The 19,430-nt window shown below is 45.4% G+C and overlaps 1 protein-coding gene across 3 annotated transcripts in view; it reads left to right on the top strand.

Moving 5' to 3' along the window:
* The window catches only part of Wnt2 (Wnt oncogene analog 2), a 51,807-nt gene that overhangs the window by 15,632 nt on the left and 16,745 nt on the right, over positions 1-19,430 (top strand). For all 3 annotated transcript variants that reach the window (XM_012368936.2, XM_067354128.1, XM_012368935.2), the window contains exon 2: positions 15,231-15,457. In XM_012368936.2, coding sequence (XP_012224359.1) covers positions 15,231-15,457 — 227 coding nt within the window. The remainder of the gene's footprint in view (positions 1-15,230; positions 15,458-19,430) is intronic.

The raw sequence follows: 19,430 nt of genomic DNA, 5'->3' as shown, positions 1-19,430 counted from the left end.
CGTGTTTCTTCATTCCGGATGGTATATGATCAGCCATGAGCAATTTGCCAGGTAGACGGAGCTATTTACATTTAAACTGGCGAACGCTTAAGTATCTCGCTACGGCGGACCGTGCGTGTAACATTGGACCAAAAATAAGCGGCCAATAATCAGTCAGGAGGATGTTATAATTACACGCTACCTGCGCGCATCAACGGCGAGCAACGCGGCCTGATAAAACTTAAGCCTCATTATTTACACGATATTTCGATTAGTATATGAGAGCGCGAGATACTCTGTGCAAATTACACCGTGCGGACGGAAAAATCGATCGAATATCTATTTTCGTTTAGCATGAAAAGTATCGGCACTCGTCTCGGCCGATTACAAATTCATAGAAAATTATGCTAATGGCGCGTTCCAGCGAAATCACTGGCGGAGGACCGGCAGCTTCGATCCTAGATCCTCCGCCAGTCGGCTTCGGCAAAAGGACGATATCGACCTTGCTGACAGTCGCCCTTATTCGCGCGTATCTTATCACGCGGAAGCGCGAGCGAGAGCGTGTTCTCGCCTGTCGTCGCGGATGGCACGTCGCACGATCGATCCTCTTCTTCAGGTGACAAAAGTTTAATATATTCAAACTGCCTGAAAGTGACTCGACTCGGAGGCGCAAACACGCTTATCCCGATTATGCCGGATAGAGAGAATGCTCGCGCGCCACCGGATAATCACTATAATCCGCGCTTTCATTATAATTATCACCGTTTATTACGACAGACACTGTCGAACGAACGAACGAGCGAGCGAGCACGAACGGCGAAGCGTACTATCTCTGGCGCGACCGTTAAGTGCGCCAAATCTAATTAACTTTAATCCGTCGTAATTACATCGACAGCCGGTCATTACCGATTTGAACCGGCGCGGCCATTTTACGGCAGTTTTACGGCTATTTTCGTTTGTTTGCGCGACCGCTTACGGTAATAACACACCTTCGGCCGAATGCACATGTGCTCGGCCTGCTACTTTTCTGACTTTTTGCGTTTCATAAAATTAAAGTGAGTTTTACCACAAACTGTATTCGTGCCGGCGCGATTACGATCTAATTAATTTTGAAGATTGCAAACCGATGTGCGAAAAAAAATGGTGAAAGTATACTGGTTAAAAAAATACGGCTCTAATAATTTTGACATTTGTGCTTAAAGGATTCCTTCCGTTATCCTTTCCGACAGCCAATTTTGTATCGCAGCGACCGTTTACAGTTTCATGTAAGAAGGATGAACGGGGGAGCCGCCCAATAAATCTTCAGGCGCCAGGCTTGAGATTTTCGCCACCTCTCCGGGTGTCGAGGCCTTCCTACAGAGATACCTTTGGCATTACCTGCCTGCCGAGAGATCAGATCCCGAAGATTGCCTGCGTTAACGATCTCGATAACCCCTACGAAGTAGTAGTTTTCGATTTCTCCGCCCGTAAAATAATGGTCATGTTTGTTTCGATACGCGAGTAATTAATAATCTGAGTAATTAATAAGTCGATGGAACGAAAGTTAATCATTATTTTAGCAACTAAATAATATATAATAATATGTAATAGTAATAATTATTTTGAAAAAAAAAGAAAAAGATTATGCTATTTGAATTCTCTCTCGCTTCTTCGCGTCTCGTTATCCCCGACGATTTTTCTCCGGCGATTTTTTTCCATCGATGGAAATAAATTTTATCAATAAAACCGTGCCAGGAGATTATGCCGGATCACGCGTCTTTCTCGCGGTCGACTGGCTCGGACCTTTTAAACCGCAATGGCTCGGAGATCCGGAGATGCTTTTAAAGTCGCGCGTTTAACTGCGCCGTTTTAACCGGGAACTTTGCGTCTATCGCGTCACCGGAATTCGCGTATAGCATGCTGGCGCGTATCGCTCCTTCCTATAAAGTCGAAACGTGGAAATCATTAAAGGCATTGCCGTTTCACGCCGCTCCCTACCGCGCAATCAGCATGCTATCGACCGCGATAGGGGTTGTCGATTAAAGTCCCCTGCATCATCGTAAATCAAATTCCAATGCCGTGCAACATCGATGTTCCATCTTCTATCACGGCTGATTTCTCACGCGGCTCTCTCGCTGGCGGAGTAGCCGCACTCGCGATAGCCGTCGAGACATATTTATAATACGTAAAAGTCGTCCCGGGAGTATCTCGCCGACTACTTTTCCTCGCCACTTCTCGACCGCTAATAGTATTCCGGGAATATCACATCGTTTAGCGATCGGCCGGATCGTTTTACCGTTACTAGCGCATTTATCGACGCACACTGCTATTTCCCGGACAGCTTCTGTTCCGATTGCACTTGCGCGTTTCGGTAAATAAAGTTGTTAGATAGAATTTCGTAGCGCGTGAATTTTTATCCTCTGATTTTGCGAGACGCTTAACAACAAAATTAAGACAATGGAGAAAATGGGGGAAAATTAACGGAATCCGGGGTTCACGTTCGCTCGTACAATGCCGTATAAAAACGAGAACGTTAACGAGTTCTGCTGCTATCTAAATCTACCTGCCGGCGCGTCGAGAGCCCACGTCGCTCTCGAGTGTATCTCTTCCGAACACGCGTTCCGAAATGTCAGACCCGTGACCTCCGTTACTCCTCCGCGCTATCTATTTATCTACCGCCATCATACTCTATCGCGTACACATGTGTGCGAGCGGCAGCTCCGAGTTTTATCCCGCTCTCGAGCCGCAGTCCGCGGGCTCCTTCTCATCCGTGTTTCGTACGTATCCCGGTTATATTCCGGTAAGCCGCATTTCGGTCTCCGCCGCGGGACTTTAATGAGCTGATCGCTATCGGGACACCGAGTTATTCACATGAGTCATTTCTGCGATACGACCGGCATACGCGCGCTCCGCTGTACCTATTCTTCTACAAAACGGCCCGCGGATTAACGTGACCCGCTTCCGAATCAGCCGTACGTCGGATTTGACAAGACGATTGTTTTTTCAACAGAAAATACATCACCTCAAAGTTTTTAGAGAAATTGTGTTCTGCGCGGGGATATTCTACAAGTGGAAAAGAGGATTAATCATATCGCCGTGGTTATCATCGACTCAGCGCTGCTATTAATCATAAATACGATATGCCTCGCGCACGGAAATATTTTTATCAAAGTTGATTTCCTACAGACGGCGCTTTCACTTTCTCCACCGCTCGCCTACTTCTTCTCGCCGCGTTTGTTTTATTCCCGCGAGTACCAAAGGACACGCACACTTGATCCGGACTTGTTTCGTTGCCGATTCGAGACGAGGCGAGGAGGCACAACGTCCTCCGATCGGCAATAAAGGTCGCGCCTTGAATTAAGCGCTTCGTTAAACTCGAACCTTCGGCTTTATCGCGTTCCCTCGAGCACGTCGGCGCGCCGTAAGCTGTAAAGCACATTGGCATGAAGCATGTACGCATTTATACGCATCGTAAGAGTGTGCCCGCGCGCATACGGGCGAGACTCTACTCGCCACCGTGGTTTATTCGCTGTCCCACATATTATGCGACACGACGCATTCGTCACCGAGCCAATCTTAATAAACAATCGACCCTGCCCACATTCGCGCATCGATTACAATTTCGTGGAACCTGCCGAAATAAATCTGCAAACGGGATTTCAAGCTGCTTATCCTAAAACATCATATTGCCTACGTATTTTTTCATACAAGACTACGAGACAACATTACATTTTCTACAAATAAACAGGTTATTATAACTCGAAATTAATTATAAAGTTAAAATTATATATTTGTGTATATATAAATCTTTACCGGTAGTACGTTGTGGCTTTTAATACTTTGAATGCGCCATAAAACGCGCCGACTAAATCCCGCGTGAACGTCTACGAAGTAGCCTGAGCGTAGTTCCGCTGCGGATTCGCACATTGCAGCGAAGCGAATGAATTCGCACCCGCGACGCGCGTACAAGTTTCCATTATGCAAATGGAAATATTCGCGGACGTTCGCGCGGAGGTTAAACCGATCATCGTCATTTCACGTTGATCGTCGTGGGTGGCCAGAGGCGGATCCAGCGGTAGCACGAGAACGCTACCAAGCGTCCTCTTCGTCTTCCTTCGTCCCTCTCTCTTCCTTCTTTTTCTGCGAGAGTCTGACAGACGAATGTACCACTACCGCGCGGCCTACGTGCGTGTAATTATCCCGTCAATGCGTCGGATTTTCAAGTCCCTCGAGAGTCTCGCGCGAGATACGCTCTGGATTGATTGAGAAATCTCCCCTGTCATTGAGGTGCTTGCTGGTGCTGTCCCCCGCATCCTCCTCCCGTCCCCAACAATTTCGCGTCGTTCCGCCGACGATCTCTGCGCCTCGAGTCTCGCGAGAAGTGACTTGCAGAATTCGACCGGCGCGCTGCCGCGCGTGTCGCCTATACGAACGACTTTAATATTCTCTCTCGCTGACAATAGAACAATAGATCTCGTACAATGAAATCCGAATGATAAGAAAATTAAAAAAAAAAAAAAAAAAAGAAAAACGCTTCACGAAGATATATTGCCGTGCTCAGATATTTCGGGAAGTTTGAAGACTAATGTTTATTGAACAATACGGCAACTCTTTGAGAAAGTAGCGTGTCTCGATGATTCCGAGTATAACGTTTTCGGAACTTTGCATACGTTCTGCGCTGGGCGTAGCGGAAGTGTCGGCGCGAATCGCACATCAAAGATACTTTGCGAAACCCGTCTCGTACCTCGCCCGTCGGGGCGCGTTCGATCGATGAGACGACCCACAATTTCTTTTGCCGATCGCATAAACATAGGCGCCTCTCTCGATTCCAACGGGAGGGAGAGAGAGGGGGGGGGACAGGGAGGGACCGGTACTTTAATGCGCAGCTATGATATGATAATGCGCCCGATACACGGGATTATGTATATAGGTTTCATGTATGATAACTTGGCGAGACAAAGCTGCATTGTCGAGACATAAATTGAATCGCTTCTCTCCTCTGTCCGTCTCTTTTTTTCGCTGTCCCTCTCTCTTCCTATATCGTTCCTCCACCCACCCTCTCCCACTCTGATCATCGGGAGAAACGCCCACCGCGGAGAGGGACACACTTGCTGCACATCGCGATACACGAAGGAGACTTTCCTCTCCTTCTCTCTTCCTACGTGCGGGCGCGCACGAGTACCGCTTAAACGGCATTTATCGCAAGTTAGTACGAATGTCCCCGCCGCCCGATTCCGACCTGTAATCAACTCAAGTTCTACACCGCGGCTTCGCGCGGCGATACGGGAAAAAATCGGCATAATGGATACTCTATCGCGGTTTTTATCTAAGCTCGATTTCACACAAGATAATGAACCGTTGTTCCGCACGTTTTTCTTTAGAATGGAAGATAATGGACCATTCATCAATACGCGCGCAACTTCAACCTTGCCTTTGATAAATTATTTCGAATTTAATAGTTTTAAAATAACTCGTTGATGTATAGCCGTCGTAATCGTCCACCGATTTATCGTGCAACCTCGCAAGGTTGACCTCATCGCGAAATAAGCAGGCACGATGCCGTTTCGCAGAAGCGGTACATACATCACTTGCGAACGTATGAATTACAAAGTTCCAAACTGGTTTCTAACCGGCGACAAAGACGGCGGAATCCACCTAGGCCGTCACGACGAAGAAAAGAATTTCAATTCGCAGGGCGCGCGCGCGCGTATTTCTGTGCGAGAAAGGAAAAAAAAAGAAGATTAACGAAATCACTTGTATCGGCCGTGCCGATTTTGGACGCGCCAGGAAGAGAAATCGCACGGGAACGTCCCCGCCGCGTTTTCATCCCAGGTGAAATGTCAGATACATCGTTTTCAAGGGCGTGGTCCGTGCACATTATCGCGACACGATCGGTGACCAGATTGCACTGGCGCGCGATTTCCAAGCGCGAATTTACAGTCCCACGCTAATCCGCGCAAAATTATATTTCAGCTAAACACGCCCGTTCTACCCGGCGCCATCGCCGCTACAAGCCTCGTCTCGTATTTTTGCCGATTAATCCTCTTTCGTCGGCCTGATGCTAAGTTATGAATTTCCGGCGATCGCTCGCGACGACTCCGCCCGCTCTCGTAGTATCATCCACTGCGCAGCATACCTATGTGGGAGTAAGTTTTTTTTTCCACCGCGCTCGTCCGCGCTCATAGATTTCTCGATGAAAGAAAATTACTTAACGGTATTAATTTGCATATTCATATTCGCGTACTCCCACAAAGTTCACATCAATTTTATCTCGCATAATGTGATAAAACGTTGAGGAAATAATAATTATAATACCGAATAGAATTTCACGTAAATCAATCTCTCTCTCTCTCTCTCGCGGTCTTACAATATAATCCAAGTTACAAAAATTATTCCTACTACACGCGGAATAACAAAGCAGAATAGAAGACGAATTCGGTGTGCGTGCCCCAGCACCGAGAGTAAAAACAAAGACTAAGTGAGACGGACGAGATGGCTTTATGGGGAGGAGAATCTCGATCTCTCGGGCATGAAAATCGTAAAAAAAATTAGACTTTCAAATACGTCTCTCTTTCTGGACCACCTTCGTACGCGCGCGTACCGCAAAAAGCGGCCCGAAAAACCGCGACGGATGACGAATGTCCCAATGGCGAGGGCACCTCGACGATTAGCATAATTCCCGTGTTAACATTTAACCCGACCGGCCCCGAAATTGGACGTGCTCGCCGCTGCGTGCGTGGGAATCCGCGCGGATCATTCCACGTTCTGCGGTACAGATATGTTCGCGCCCAGATAATATCGCAAAATTATACGAACCGCTCCCTTTTTCGCCAACTCATATCCTCTTCTCTCGTTTTTACTTCTTCACCCGCCGCTTTCTTCTAATCCGAATAGCCGAACAAAGGAAACTTCAGGACTTCCGAAATCGAGAATTGAATTTTTTTATATTCCAAATTAGTCCGATAAATTTCCAAACTGGAAAGCTTTCAATTAAACGATTTCACGATTTTATCAAATCGTGTTTCGAAGCTTAAAGGTTAAATTACTCCGCCGTTATCTCGTTGTGGACAACGGCCGGCTGTAATGTACGCCACATCCCGTCGATATCTCGTGTCGATCCGCAAGACAGGCGAGACGGCGATAAGATTTATGTGAAATGCCGCAAAATTTCTCACCTACCCTGAGAAAGGTCGCCATTGGGCCGACGACAACGTTTCTCACGTGGCGTCAACGCCGATCTTATCTCACGCCCTTCGAGTCCGACGATGGATCCTTTTAATTAGCTCTGACTAAGTATAGGCGCTGGTTTCTTTCTCTCTCTCTCTCTCTCTCCCTTTCTCCCTCTAGGATCAGTTAAACCTCTATGGAACGTGCGTTGTGCCCGACAGTAATTCCAGGGTCAAAACACGAGGAACTGCTCGAGCGTTCGAGAACGCGAACACAGTTCGACAGGTTTCTTTCGTTTCTCGCGCGCCGCACAATGGGATGTTTTCCGGGAACAGACATTTATTTCAGGCTGAGAAACGAGACCATTAGAACGAAAGGTTTCTCTATAACTTAGATAAAAATGCTCTACGCAATCTGCCTCAAAATACTGGGTTGTGTAATAAGCAATTTCGGGTTTCTCTATCTACTTAAATAAATTTGTCTGCTGCTTTTTTTATCGGGCAGAGCGCAGCTTAATTAAGACAAATTAAACATCGGTTTATCAAAGTTGTAAAGACGTGCTGCTTAAAAATAATAACACTACTTATTAAAAAATACAAAATTGCTTATTATACAATTCGATAGAAAATTTCCTAGAATCCTCTATAATAAATTAAAAACATATAAATTTAGTATAGCAGAAACGTTAAGGCACTAAACGCAATATAAATCATTTTCAACGTAATCGACAATGAGGCATTTAATAGCAACTTTAATAACAACTGTAGAAACGTACGTCTCACGTGAACACACTTGAACGCATGGGAGCAGCCAATTAAAAAAGTATCGATTAATAATCCCATACCAAGCGTGCAATTAGTGAAGAATCGTCGGACCACCGCGCTGATATAATTAGTACGTCGGAGATCGTATTACGTGTAGGGTGCAACGAGAAGATGAAGGTGGCTATAAAGTTGTGTATGGTGTGCGAAATATGCGAGAAAAATAAAGAATGATGCAGAAGCACTGTTTAGGCGAAAGATCGGGACGAAGAAAAAAAGACGGTCGACCATCAAAACGCGAAAAGTTTATCGATAAATGTGATGTTCGCTACACGAACGAAAAAAATTTTTATCGTTCGTTATTCGATCGTGTTGCTTCTTCTCGTTCTCATTTCCCCCCACCCCCCTCTCGTATCCAAAAGAATTTGCTATCGGAGAGTTAATTTAATTCGCATTCAATGCTAATGGAAGGTGAAGTGTCTTTGATTCTTCATGTGCGTCGGAACAACCTACACGCGTCTCGAAGCGCGGGCATCGCGCGGGATGAAATCACGTTGGAACGCCGGAATTCGAGATAACGCATCGAGGCACGCGTCAAAAATGCATGTCCGCCGTAATAACACGGTGTAGATACGAACGGCATTGTAATGAAAGTGATTCATGAAACAGCAACAATTTTATCTTATAATTTTTCGCTCGTTGATATCTGATCATTATTCCAACAATGATCGGATACCTGTATTCAATTATCAATTATTAGCCGTTCTGGCATGTGTTACGCAAGCTATACGCAAGATGATACGCAGGAAACCTCGGAAGATTCAATAAGCGCGCCATAAATACGGGAATTAGATACGAAGCAATAGAATTCGCCGCGCCGCGTATAAAAGCGTGTACCTGCGCGCGAGTTGGCCACTAAATAACACATGCGGCTCAATGGGAACGCACCGGCCCACGCGTGCACGACACACGTTCACGAGAGGCCACTTAGTAAGTCCTTAATCCTTATCTATGCGTATCGCGCGCATGCAATGCAAAGTGGACACGCGTATTGAATCGCGCCGAGATCAAGTCGTATCCGTCCGTCGCGACTTATCGCCGCCGGATAAGACGAGGCTGAACGCGAATCGTCGTAATATCATCGGAAAAGCGTGACTCCTCCGGTTATGGCTATCGTAAGAAATCGTCGCGAGTACGTTTCCCGCTTCCTTCTCAACTTTCCCGAGAACGAGCACTGTAAATCATCGCGAAAGGATCCCGCACGAGGAAGCCGAGTTCGATATATAGGCGAGTCGTTATACCGCTTGTTAAACGCAATCGATATGATGAAATATAGCGGCTAAATTGGCGTATTAAGATAAGAACCTGTCCGGTTTAAGGATAAGGAAATGAAAAAGGAGCAACAAGAGACGTCGTGATAAATTCGATCGTGACATACAAATGCGAGGTGATTAGGAAAAATCTATACTCTGTTTTATGTGAAATAATTTTCTAGATAATTACAAGAGCTGAGTGAACATTAATTTCACAATTCTCGCTTCACTTCCTCCGGTGAACAATATTCATCTTTTTGTGCCGTCGTGTACGTATAAAAAAAGCTTTGATTCACCTGGGAAAATCAGGAATCTATCGAGACGCGATTATCGATGATTCGCCGATGACTCGATTCGATAGACCTCGAGGAATCATTCTGTCGCGGGATCGACCCAATAAACATTGTGAGTCACGTCCATGATGCGCGTTTAATTCCGTAGCAAGAACGAGAATAGGCGTATCGAATCTCGGGACGAAGTAGTCATCGTAACCAGAGCGAAAGCAGTTTGAATATCATCGCGGTGGGCACTATTGTTGTGCAACGAGAGACGAGTCAGACCTATCCCAACGACGCCGTGGGCACACAGGGGCGTATTTACAGTCTACGCTACGATAAAAAAAATAGGCCATGATCCGCACAAGTGTGGAGGACATACTTCGATAAAAATCAAAAAATATGCCGGATGATAGAAAAAAAATTATTTCAATATCAGAATCATAAATTGATACAATTGCTAGAAAGTCATCGCTGTTGATTTTTTGCCGATTTTTTGTGACAAATTTTATTCGAATAACGTTCAAGAACTCCGGAAGATATAAATCCGCTCCTGTGGGCACCCCTCCGGCATTTTCGATTAGTCACGGCATATCGAGTGCTCGAAACCCATTCGCTATGGACCGTCGAGCTAAAATCTCGCCGGTAAAGAAAGCTGCGGGAGTATGTTACATTGTGAACTCGTATTCTTCCGGCCGAGGTGTCTCCATGTAAGAAAGTGTCTCGAAGATTTGACATCGGATAAACGTCCACATTGTGGACCCATCGGACCCACACGGCGACGGACATCTCGACGCCTTGAGACTGACGGACGGACGGACAAAGCAACAACGAGCGACCACGTTCATTCCGACCGCGAGGTTGAACGAATTCTGTCGGAATGACAATCGGTGATGTAGCGTCGCGCGGTGGAAACGTTCACTCGCGAGTGAAACAGCGGGTGACGCTGAATTTTTCAAACATGTCGAATGTTAACTCTCGATTTCAACTCTTACCGATCTCACAAAGAGACCTCTCGCGTTGATTTAAAATTGAAAGAAGTTAAGATGAATGTTTTCAGGTAATCAATCTCATTACACACGCATGACACATACCGTACGTTATTTCACATTCTCGCACGTGGAGTCGCACTCGCGATGCGACGGAGATTCCACTACGCCTCACGTACCTGCCATCGCGAGTCGTGAATCTGCGGACTAGATAAGGGGATGATGCATAGGCTTCATTGCTGGCGCACGCTCGGCGGAACACTCGATGACGAAACGACGCGTCGCCTCGCGAAGCCGCTAACGTGCAATTTACGAAGCGCTTTTTCTCTCCATCGAGCACGCGATGGTCGATAGAGACACATGGAATCAGAAACGCGCGAAGAAACGTGTGAATTCTAGCGAATATGTGATTTTAACTTTACACTTTGGAAAGGTTACGTTATTCTTGCTAAATGTCTTGAAACTGTGCTTTTCTCTATTGAAGTAATGACAGTTGTAAGATTGTGAAATGATAAGTAATTATTTCTTTTTAATAACTTCGTAATGATTATTAAATTTATATCGACGAGACGAACAGATATTACATAATCATCAATGATACAAGAACTCTTTAATTTGATCTCGTTGAACATTTTGCAGTGTCACATTCGCTCGATCGACTAGCATATATATATATAATTATCACGATTAATTCGGCAAATATTTGAAAATGCATGCGATCTGCGTGCGAAAGCAGTGTTGTGGACAATGAACGATTCTCGATGTAATCGCGTTAATTAAGCCCGAGCTTGCTGGATTTTACCCACAATCAGCCATTGAGGTCTTGAGACATAGACACGCATGTACCGACCTCTGTAATTATTTAGCTCGCTACTGCCTCGTTCTCCCTCTTTCTAACTAAGTATACCTTGCGATAAACGCAATTGATCACGCAAATGGTATTTATCCACGCCTCGCGAATATCTCTCTACAATGCATGCAAAGCTTGAAAAAACAGTGACGACCTATTATCAGCACATTAATGCACAGCTTTGTATACAATAGTTATTAATATAAAATTATAATTTTTTATTTATTCATCAATTGGACGTATTTTTATATTTTTACTTCAACTTAATTTTATTCCTTGCCGTCGAGATGTCCAGCAATCTTTCACGGAAACAGCGAGATCCGATCTGTGCCATTTCCGTTTTTGCACAGGTAGTGGATGAGCATTTCGCAGATGCTATCTATATAATCGCGCAAAGCATTACGAAGATTTACAGTTATTCGGGCAAGCGAAGCGACACGGCATCGTATTATATAGTCAAGATTCTCAGCCGCGGAACCCCCGCGGTGTCATACGCCGCGATCGCTATCGAGATATCATCGAAGCAGAGCGAAGTGCCGAGGCACGAGCACTACTGATATTCCCGTATCTCCACTATGCGTCTCTCTCTCTCTCTCTCTCTCTACGTCAATCCCCGTATAATCTACCGTGCAACCCAACATTAACAAATACTTCTAGTGCCGCAGATCACTCGAGGGATTTGTGTCAAGCCAAACCACTTACATTTCCAAGAGTAAAAGTGACAGCCAGATCAAAACTTCTATTACGGTTACTTCGCCTTTCTATCATTTCGGATTCTCCAAACTTTTAATTTGCATCTGTTTAAATACAATTTGCCACTCTTCAATGATTCATCCGTATCCGATTCTTTTTGTATCTTAATATCATCTAGGAAGATCTGCATTTTCATTTCCGCGGTTAACCGCGCAAAGTTCGCCTCAAAAATCGCAACCGCGTTGCGGCTGCAGATGAATCATCGGATCGTGATTCATCCAGCCGAAAAATGCCAATGAGAAATCGAGGCGAGCAGCGTAAAGATCGGCCGGTGTACCGGGAAGTGCACGAGGAAGTTTTCAAACTAGATTGAAGTGTTAGGCTGTTGCAAAGATTATACTGCTGATTATACATCAGCTACAAACACAAGCGCGGAGATACTTTATACTCGAAAATTAGCTTCGAGAAAGTACCTTAATTGAAACTAATAATACTTGATAGGTTCTTTGGCATCACAGATTGGTACAATTTTTCACGAAAAAAAATATAGAGTTTTACGTACTTTCTATACACGTACGCTATCGATGAAGGTATTTTAACAGCAGCTTTTCATCGGCTTATTACACAGTATATCGTAAACGCGAGACCGATCATTTTCCTCAATTTCCCTATTTTTCTGACATTTCGTACTCTCGATTCTCCGTCGAACTCTCTAATCCGCTCGATGTCGCTATTAGAGCAAATTGGGTAATCCTAAATGACCGAGAACGTATACCGATCACGATAATCACGCAAGAAATCGCACGCCAAGATATCTTTAACTAATTGCAAGATAAAAACAGATCGATATTGTGTCTGAGCAAAGCGCTGTCGTGGCGTCCTCGTCAATTTTTTCAATGCAGCTTCACTGTAAATACGCTTGCTGCAAAAACGTATTTCAAACGCAAATATTGTGCTAACGAATTCTAACGAGTATGATGAAAATTTGTAAATATCAAGGTGAGCGGTGCATAATTGAAACTATCTCGACAGCGACTTTAACGGTCGGTGGCGAGCGGTGCTGCGGTACCCTGTTGCAAATAGCGCACCATTAGCCTCCGTATGAGACGGGTATAATGTTATACATTACGCGCTAATGGCTACGTGTGGATTGCTGCTGAGCGCGTATATGCGAGACTGTTGTTCTCTTTTACCCGGCCAGCATACTAAACACCAGACGCGGCTGCACAAACTTTTCCAACATTTTTCAACGCTCGACGTATAATCTAAAATTAAATATAATAATATAAATGTATAACAATTTGCGATTAAAATGTATCTGTAAAAGCTGCGCCTCCCTGCGGTATAAAAATCGCAGAATAACCACCGCGTCGTTAATCCGATTTGCGTCAAAAGGAATGCTGTAACAAATGACGCGTGCGTAATCGTGATAAAGTGCATTTTAACTATGTAACGAGGAATGAAGACAAATGGGTAACCGCTATCACCTGTCCGTCCGTGACATGCCTTCGAGGCGTCGTCGTGACGTAACTCACGTCTAATTAAGGCTAACGAGCGATGCACCGAGAGCGCGTAATTAACCAGGAGGACGTAATCGCCAACGTTTAACGCCGCCTTCGCGCAACGGTTACCGTCGGAGACTTTTCTGCGAATCGCTCGCCTCTCTAACCAATCCTGACATTGTATTAAAGCAATGTCAGCGCAGACTGAGACTAAACGCACGGGATGGAGGAATGAGAATCTCACCGTCTCTCGTATTATGAGAAACGACGTGGACCATCGTCTTTTTTCACCTCGTCAAGCCACTCGCATGCGCGATCGCATCTTCCCGTCAACGGCGAATCACGAATACGCGCGCGAAATCCTTCGAGGGTCCCCCCCCCCTTGCGTCTTCCTTCCTCGTTTATACCACGCGAAAAAACGACGAGACAAGCGGCCTCCCCCCCCCCCTCCAACCCTCCCCCTTTAGGCGATTCCTTTAGGCGAGTCGACTCGCTTTCACGCGGCACGCCGGACCTCCCCTTCTTCTTCTTCTCACGTTCGTCGTCGCGGGACACCCTGTAGATTGTCCCACCACCACGTGGCCACGGAGGAGATTCGGCGGCCACCGCGAGAGCGGCGCGATGCATTCCAATGCAAATAACTCTCGCCCCGGGGACGCGGCGTAATCGTCGCAATTTCATGCTTCTCAGAAATTCAACCTGCCTACCTTACGTCCTCTCCTCCGCGATCCTTCTCTCTCCCGTGGCCCGATGACTCTCCCTCCTTCCCCCCCTCCCGGTTTGGGACTTGATAACTCACCCCTGAATATTCGGAGCGCCTTAATATTTCATTGCTGATCAGGAAGGAATAACAGAATCGTAAGTGGCTCGATGAAAGGTGTATTTATAACTCTCTCTCTCTCACTCTCTCGATGATGGATGGACCATACGATTCCACGAGTCACTTTTAAAACGATCCGAAGTACTCGTTTCCCCGTCTAGTTCTCTTGAAAGAGAATTTAAATACGAATAGACGCCCCGTGAGAATACTCGAGAGAGACACGCTCGCGTTATGGGATATAAATTACGCAATGGACCAGTAGGAGGCTGAGGATATCAAGTTTCAGCTTGTCGTCGGATCGGTTTTAGCACCTGTTAATCGCTCAGTTTGCAGCCTGCTCGTCAAAATGTCGAAATAAGAACGTTCGAGATGGATGGCCGTGAAATTTTTAATATGATCCGCTCTATGCCGGATCCAGAATCCCTTTCCGCGTGAATACCAAATCTACCACGCAACAAACGACAACCGCCTACCAACTGATATTTACCTGAACGATTTAGAAAATCTAAGCTTTCTATTTATTCTTTCACTCAATATGTTCTTGTCTTTTCGTTATTTTTTTATATTTAAAGTCCAACATTCTAACACGTGACATGTATAACACTTGTACTTCTTTGTTGTGGAGAAACACACAATTCTTAACTGTCGGATTGCGCAATAAATGATTTCGGCTTTTCCAATAGATAATGTTATTGTTTTTTACGCAGCACGTTGAAAAAATCGTGATATTTGATTACAACTTCGACAAGTGATTATTTCATTTACATGGCAAACTCTGCTTTGCCTGACGAAAAAAAAACAGATTTGAAAAATTCAAAATTACTTATTACGCAATATACATTTATGTTTTTTCTGTCAATGATTTTTTTTTCTCCTTTTAACGACAACTCTCTTTGTTTCAGGGTGGTCGGAGCGATGGTGGTCAGCGCGGCTATCTGCAGCCGCATCCCCGGATTGACGAAAGGTCAGCGCGAGCTGTGCCGGAAATCGCCGCAGGCGATGCCGGCGGTGGGCGAGGGCGCCGCGCTGGGTCTGCGCGAGTGCCGGCACCAGTTCAGGCATCATCGCTGGAACTGTTCCCACGTGTCGTCGTCCAACGATCAGGTCTTCGGCCACGTGGTGGTAGTAGGTAAGGATTGTCCTGTCACCGCGCTCGATATTTATTACGCGCGTAATACACCTCGGATGCATGCGCGTCCGTACTTGCTCTTTGCGTGCCGCACGAGCGACATTGCCGCAAAAGGCGTCGGAGTAAATGGGATAAGCACTGGAGTTAGTTAATGATGAGATAATTAGCGTCCGTAATGGAAAATCGTGATAGAAAAGTAAAAAAAAAAAGTTTAGATATGTGAGGATTTATCGTTTAAACGCGCACATAAAATTGCATAACTTATTACCTGACCACACTAGTAGGCTGTATGTGTGTCGAAATATCTTCGATACGTTAGTTAAAGAAGACATACGGTCGTTATATCACTCTCTTCTATTGGTCGCCCGTAGCGACCTTTTCATTAAGGATTCCCATGCTGTATCGTCTCGTTTGCATCTTAAATGCCGAATTTTCTCTAATTATCGAATATATTTCCAGTAATTATACAATTTCGAAGCCAAATTAATCAGCCGGCCGTATATTTAGCCGTCCGTATAACTTACTTAGATTGAAAATTATTAGTTTCGTATAGCTAGCACATAGTTGAGTAAACCGACAGCCATATATCTCGATTCTTTCAACAATCTACTGTCAATAAATCAAAACGCACGTCTCGTGCATAAATATTCACGTCGTAGCCTATAATTTCACGAAGGCAATAAATAAAAAAATAATATGCATTCTTGTACGGAGCGTTCGGTGCAGGATATAACGGTAATACAGCGGAACAAGTTTTCGTTCGCATAAATCGCCGCACCTGAGCTTCGATCAAACTTCCGTCATTCTTCTCTTTACGGCGCAAAACCGAGAGTTCACGAATTTAAGGCCTCTTTTCAGGTTGCTTTAACGCTAATTCGAGGGGACACTTTATGTCGACGCTCGTCGTGCATTTTTATAGCGATTAGAATTTTGCATACCCGACCCGCAGTAGCGCACTTTTATCTCTATGGAAATCAGCAAAACGGCAAGTGGTAGTGGGCTATCACACGTACACATCCACGCGCGCGCACACACACAAAGTGCACAAAGTAAGGTCCGGTTTCTCGTGTTACCGTTTCATCGCAGCCTCCACGCCGAGCACACAACGCGCGAGAATAACTCATGTTAGAGGACCAGGATCGACTTGTCGCAACCTTGTGCAGTTTAAAACTAAAAAAAAAACATTTAAAATAGATATATCAAATATTTTTTTCCCTCCCAAAATTTTCGAAGCTGAAAAAATCCTTAAAATCAATTTTCTTAACATCAAGCGGTCTTGAAATTTTTCTTTAGTGCTTGGATATAAAATTAAAGTTGCGCAATCTAATTGTTATTTTAATCGCAAAAGAAGCAGAAAAGTGAAGCATCTCTCGCGAGACAAAACGTGCAATTATTTAAAGACGCATTTGATATACGACAGGCATCCTTAGTCGCCTCTCTCAATTTTCGGTGGCCGCAAACGTAACTTAATATCAAGCGCCGCGCGTCGCGGTGGCAGGTCGGCACCGGTGACAAACGGCGAAAGCGATATTTCTCGCGGACAAGATAATCCCCGGTCCTGTGAGCGGAAGCTGATGTGTGATCCGCGCATAAATATCGTTAAATACGACATATTTGTCATCTGGGCATTAAAAGCGCGAGCCACGGGAGAATAAACGTCCCACGTCGAGAACCTACCCTGCGATATACAGGATGTCGCATCTCAAGTTCGAAGATTTTCGCAAATTTTTCAAACCCTCAAAGACGAACGAAAGACATAATCGAGAAAGACTCTTTATCTAGAAAGAAACGTATGATCTCTAAAGCTGAGATTTCTGAAATACATTATTCATTTTACTTCTAATTCTAAAATTTTCAACTTGAAACACCCTATACACGAAAGTCAGCGACACAGCAGAATAGTGCTTCGTGGTGGCAGCGATTTCTCATGATTAACCGAACGGATTAAGCCGACGTGGTGGAAGAATCGAAGAGAGCAAAGCCTGGTAAACACGATGTGATTTACAACGCGCAACGAGACATGCATACTTTGTTACCCGTCGTCTTGTTTGTACGAGGCTCATCCGTCACCATCGAGAGATTCGCGGGTTGTGGCTTCTGGAATTCAACGCTAAGTAATACACACGCACACGCACAGGTTTAAAACCCTGCGAGAGGGATTAGAAGCGAATATCGTGATTGCACGCAGATATTCGCATAAATCACGAAGGCATAGGACGGTATCCGATAATTAATTACAACTTTATCATATTGATGACGGTCGTTACTTTTTCATTCAAGTTTATGCGATTTCGAAACGATGTTGCAGAATTTTTGCTGATGTACCGTCGCGCGGATATTTACGTTCAAATATTTATTAGAATTTACTGCCTTTCTTTTTGCTGTCCATGAATTTTTGCGTAACTCGATAATATAAAATCTAAAATCGAAGAAGATGCATACAGGATGTTTTTCAAATAAGAAATAAGCGGAAATATTTACGCTCGCCGACGCGAGGCGGAGAGCGAAAATAGCGGAGGAAGTCGAGCGAAAAATAAGAAGACCAGAAATTAATACGCAAAAAAAGTATAAATAACGCTTATAAGAGTGGGGCGGGGAAAGCGGAGGGGAGGGCAGGGAGCAAACAGGGCGGTCGGTCGCTAACTTAATTAGTGAAATTAACGGGGCCGGTCGACATGCCGAAGCTAAGTGCGGCGATACACGGTTTAAGATATTTTCCCGGTCTTAAAATGCTCGCATTATGCACTCCGTATAATCCGTGAGTACACATAGAAGTACAGTGGTAGCCTCGAATTAAACGGACGATTAACACACTTGGTTAAAAACCGAACGAACGGGCAACGGATGACGTACAAGGTAGGCCGAGACACGCTCTGCCTGTCGAATCGTCTAAGGCTCTTGCTCGTTAGAAGCGGCCGCGATAAATGAGCGGTATAAATTTCTGGTAGCGCCGTATACACAAAGTATCGACTCTCGGAGATAACTCTGATTTATCTGCATTGTGAGAGAGAAATATAGACGCCTCGGGGCGCGCAGTTTCAATATCTCCGAGACATACATTATACCGCGTACCGTTTTCTCTCTCCGCGAAGGCATCATCATCGCTGACTCGCGTAATCGCGTGTCGGGCGTGTTAAATGTTGGCGATATATAATAGATACGGATGCGATTAAACGTAATTAGGCGCCGTCGGTGGACGTCGATCCGAAAGCCGCTCATTACGGAAGCCGCGAAGACGCTGCTTAAAGCCGATGCGAGACGTTGCGGCCCACTCGGACGATTCACGATGAATATATTTTCATAAATTAGGCGGAGACCCGGGGCATGAATCGCGCGCGAAATCTGTCCGAGATCCGAGACCGTGGGCGGCGATCGCCTAATCGTCCAAATGAAACGGCGTAATTAAGAGATCCATTACACAGACGGCGGATGCGTTATCGATTATAAATTCAGGCGAATCGGACGACGTTCCTGCGGCAACGACGTCATCGCGCAAAATTGCGCAAAGATATTTCGCTAATTTCTTATGTCCTCGATAATCGTCTCGGCTGTTTGGAACAAATAAAATTTCGCGAGATGAGCTTATCTCGCCGCGCTATCGCCCTTATCAGGGAGAAACTCCGCGCATATACGTAGGTTTCGCCGGCGGGCAAATTTTATTCCGCGCAACGACAAAGTAAGCTCGGACCGCACAGCGAACGGGCGATAAGCGAAGGCACGAGAATGAAGGTCGAGGAGGACAAAGAAAACGCAAAAGATCGGGTACACCGAGGATACCCTCTTCTGCCCTCCTCGCTCGGATAACGTTAGCGAGAATGCTGCGTTAATGCAGCGTCTTATCAATCTCTGCCGGGCCCGATAGAGCGCCCCTTTCTGCGAGCTCGTTTCCCCTCTCGTCCTTCCGCGCGCCTATATCCGCTCTTCGCGCTCGTGCACTTTTTTCATCTCTTCTCGACCTCTTATCCGTCTCAAA

Source organism: Linepithema humile, chromosome 4 (genome assembly GCF_040581485.1).
Source record: "Linepithema humile isolate Giens D197 chromosome 4, Lhum_UNIL_v1.0, whole genome shotgun sequence".
NCBI lineage: Eukaryota > Metazoa > Arthropoda > Insecta > Hymenoptera > Formicidae > Linepithema > Linepithema humile.
This window is presented reverse-complemented; position numbering and strand designations above follow the sequence as displayed.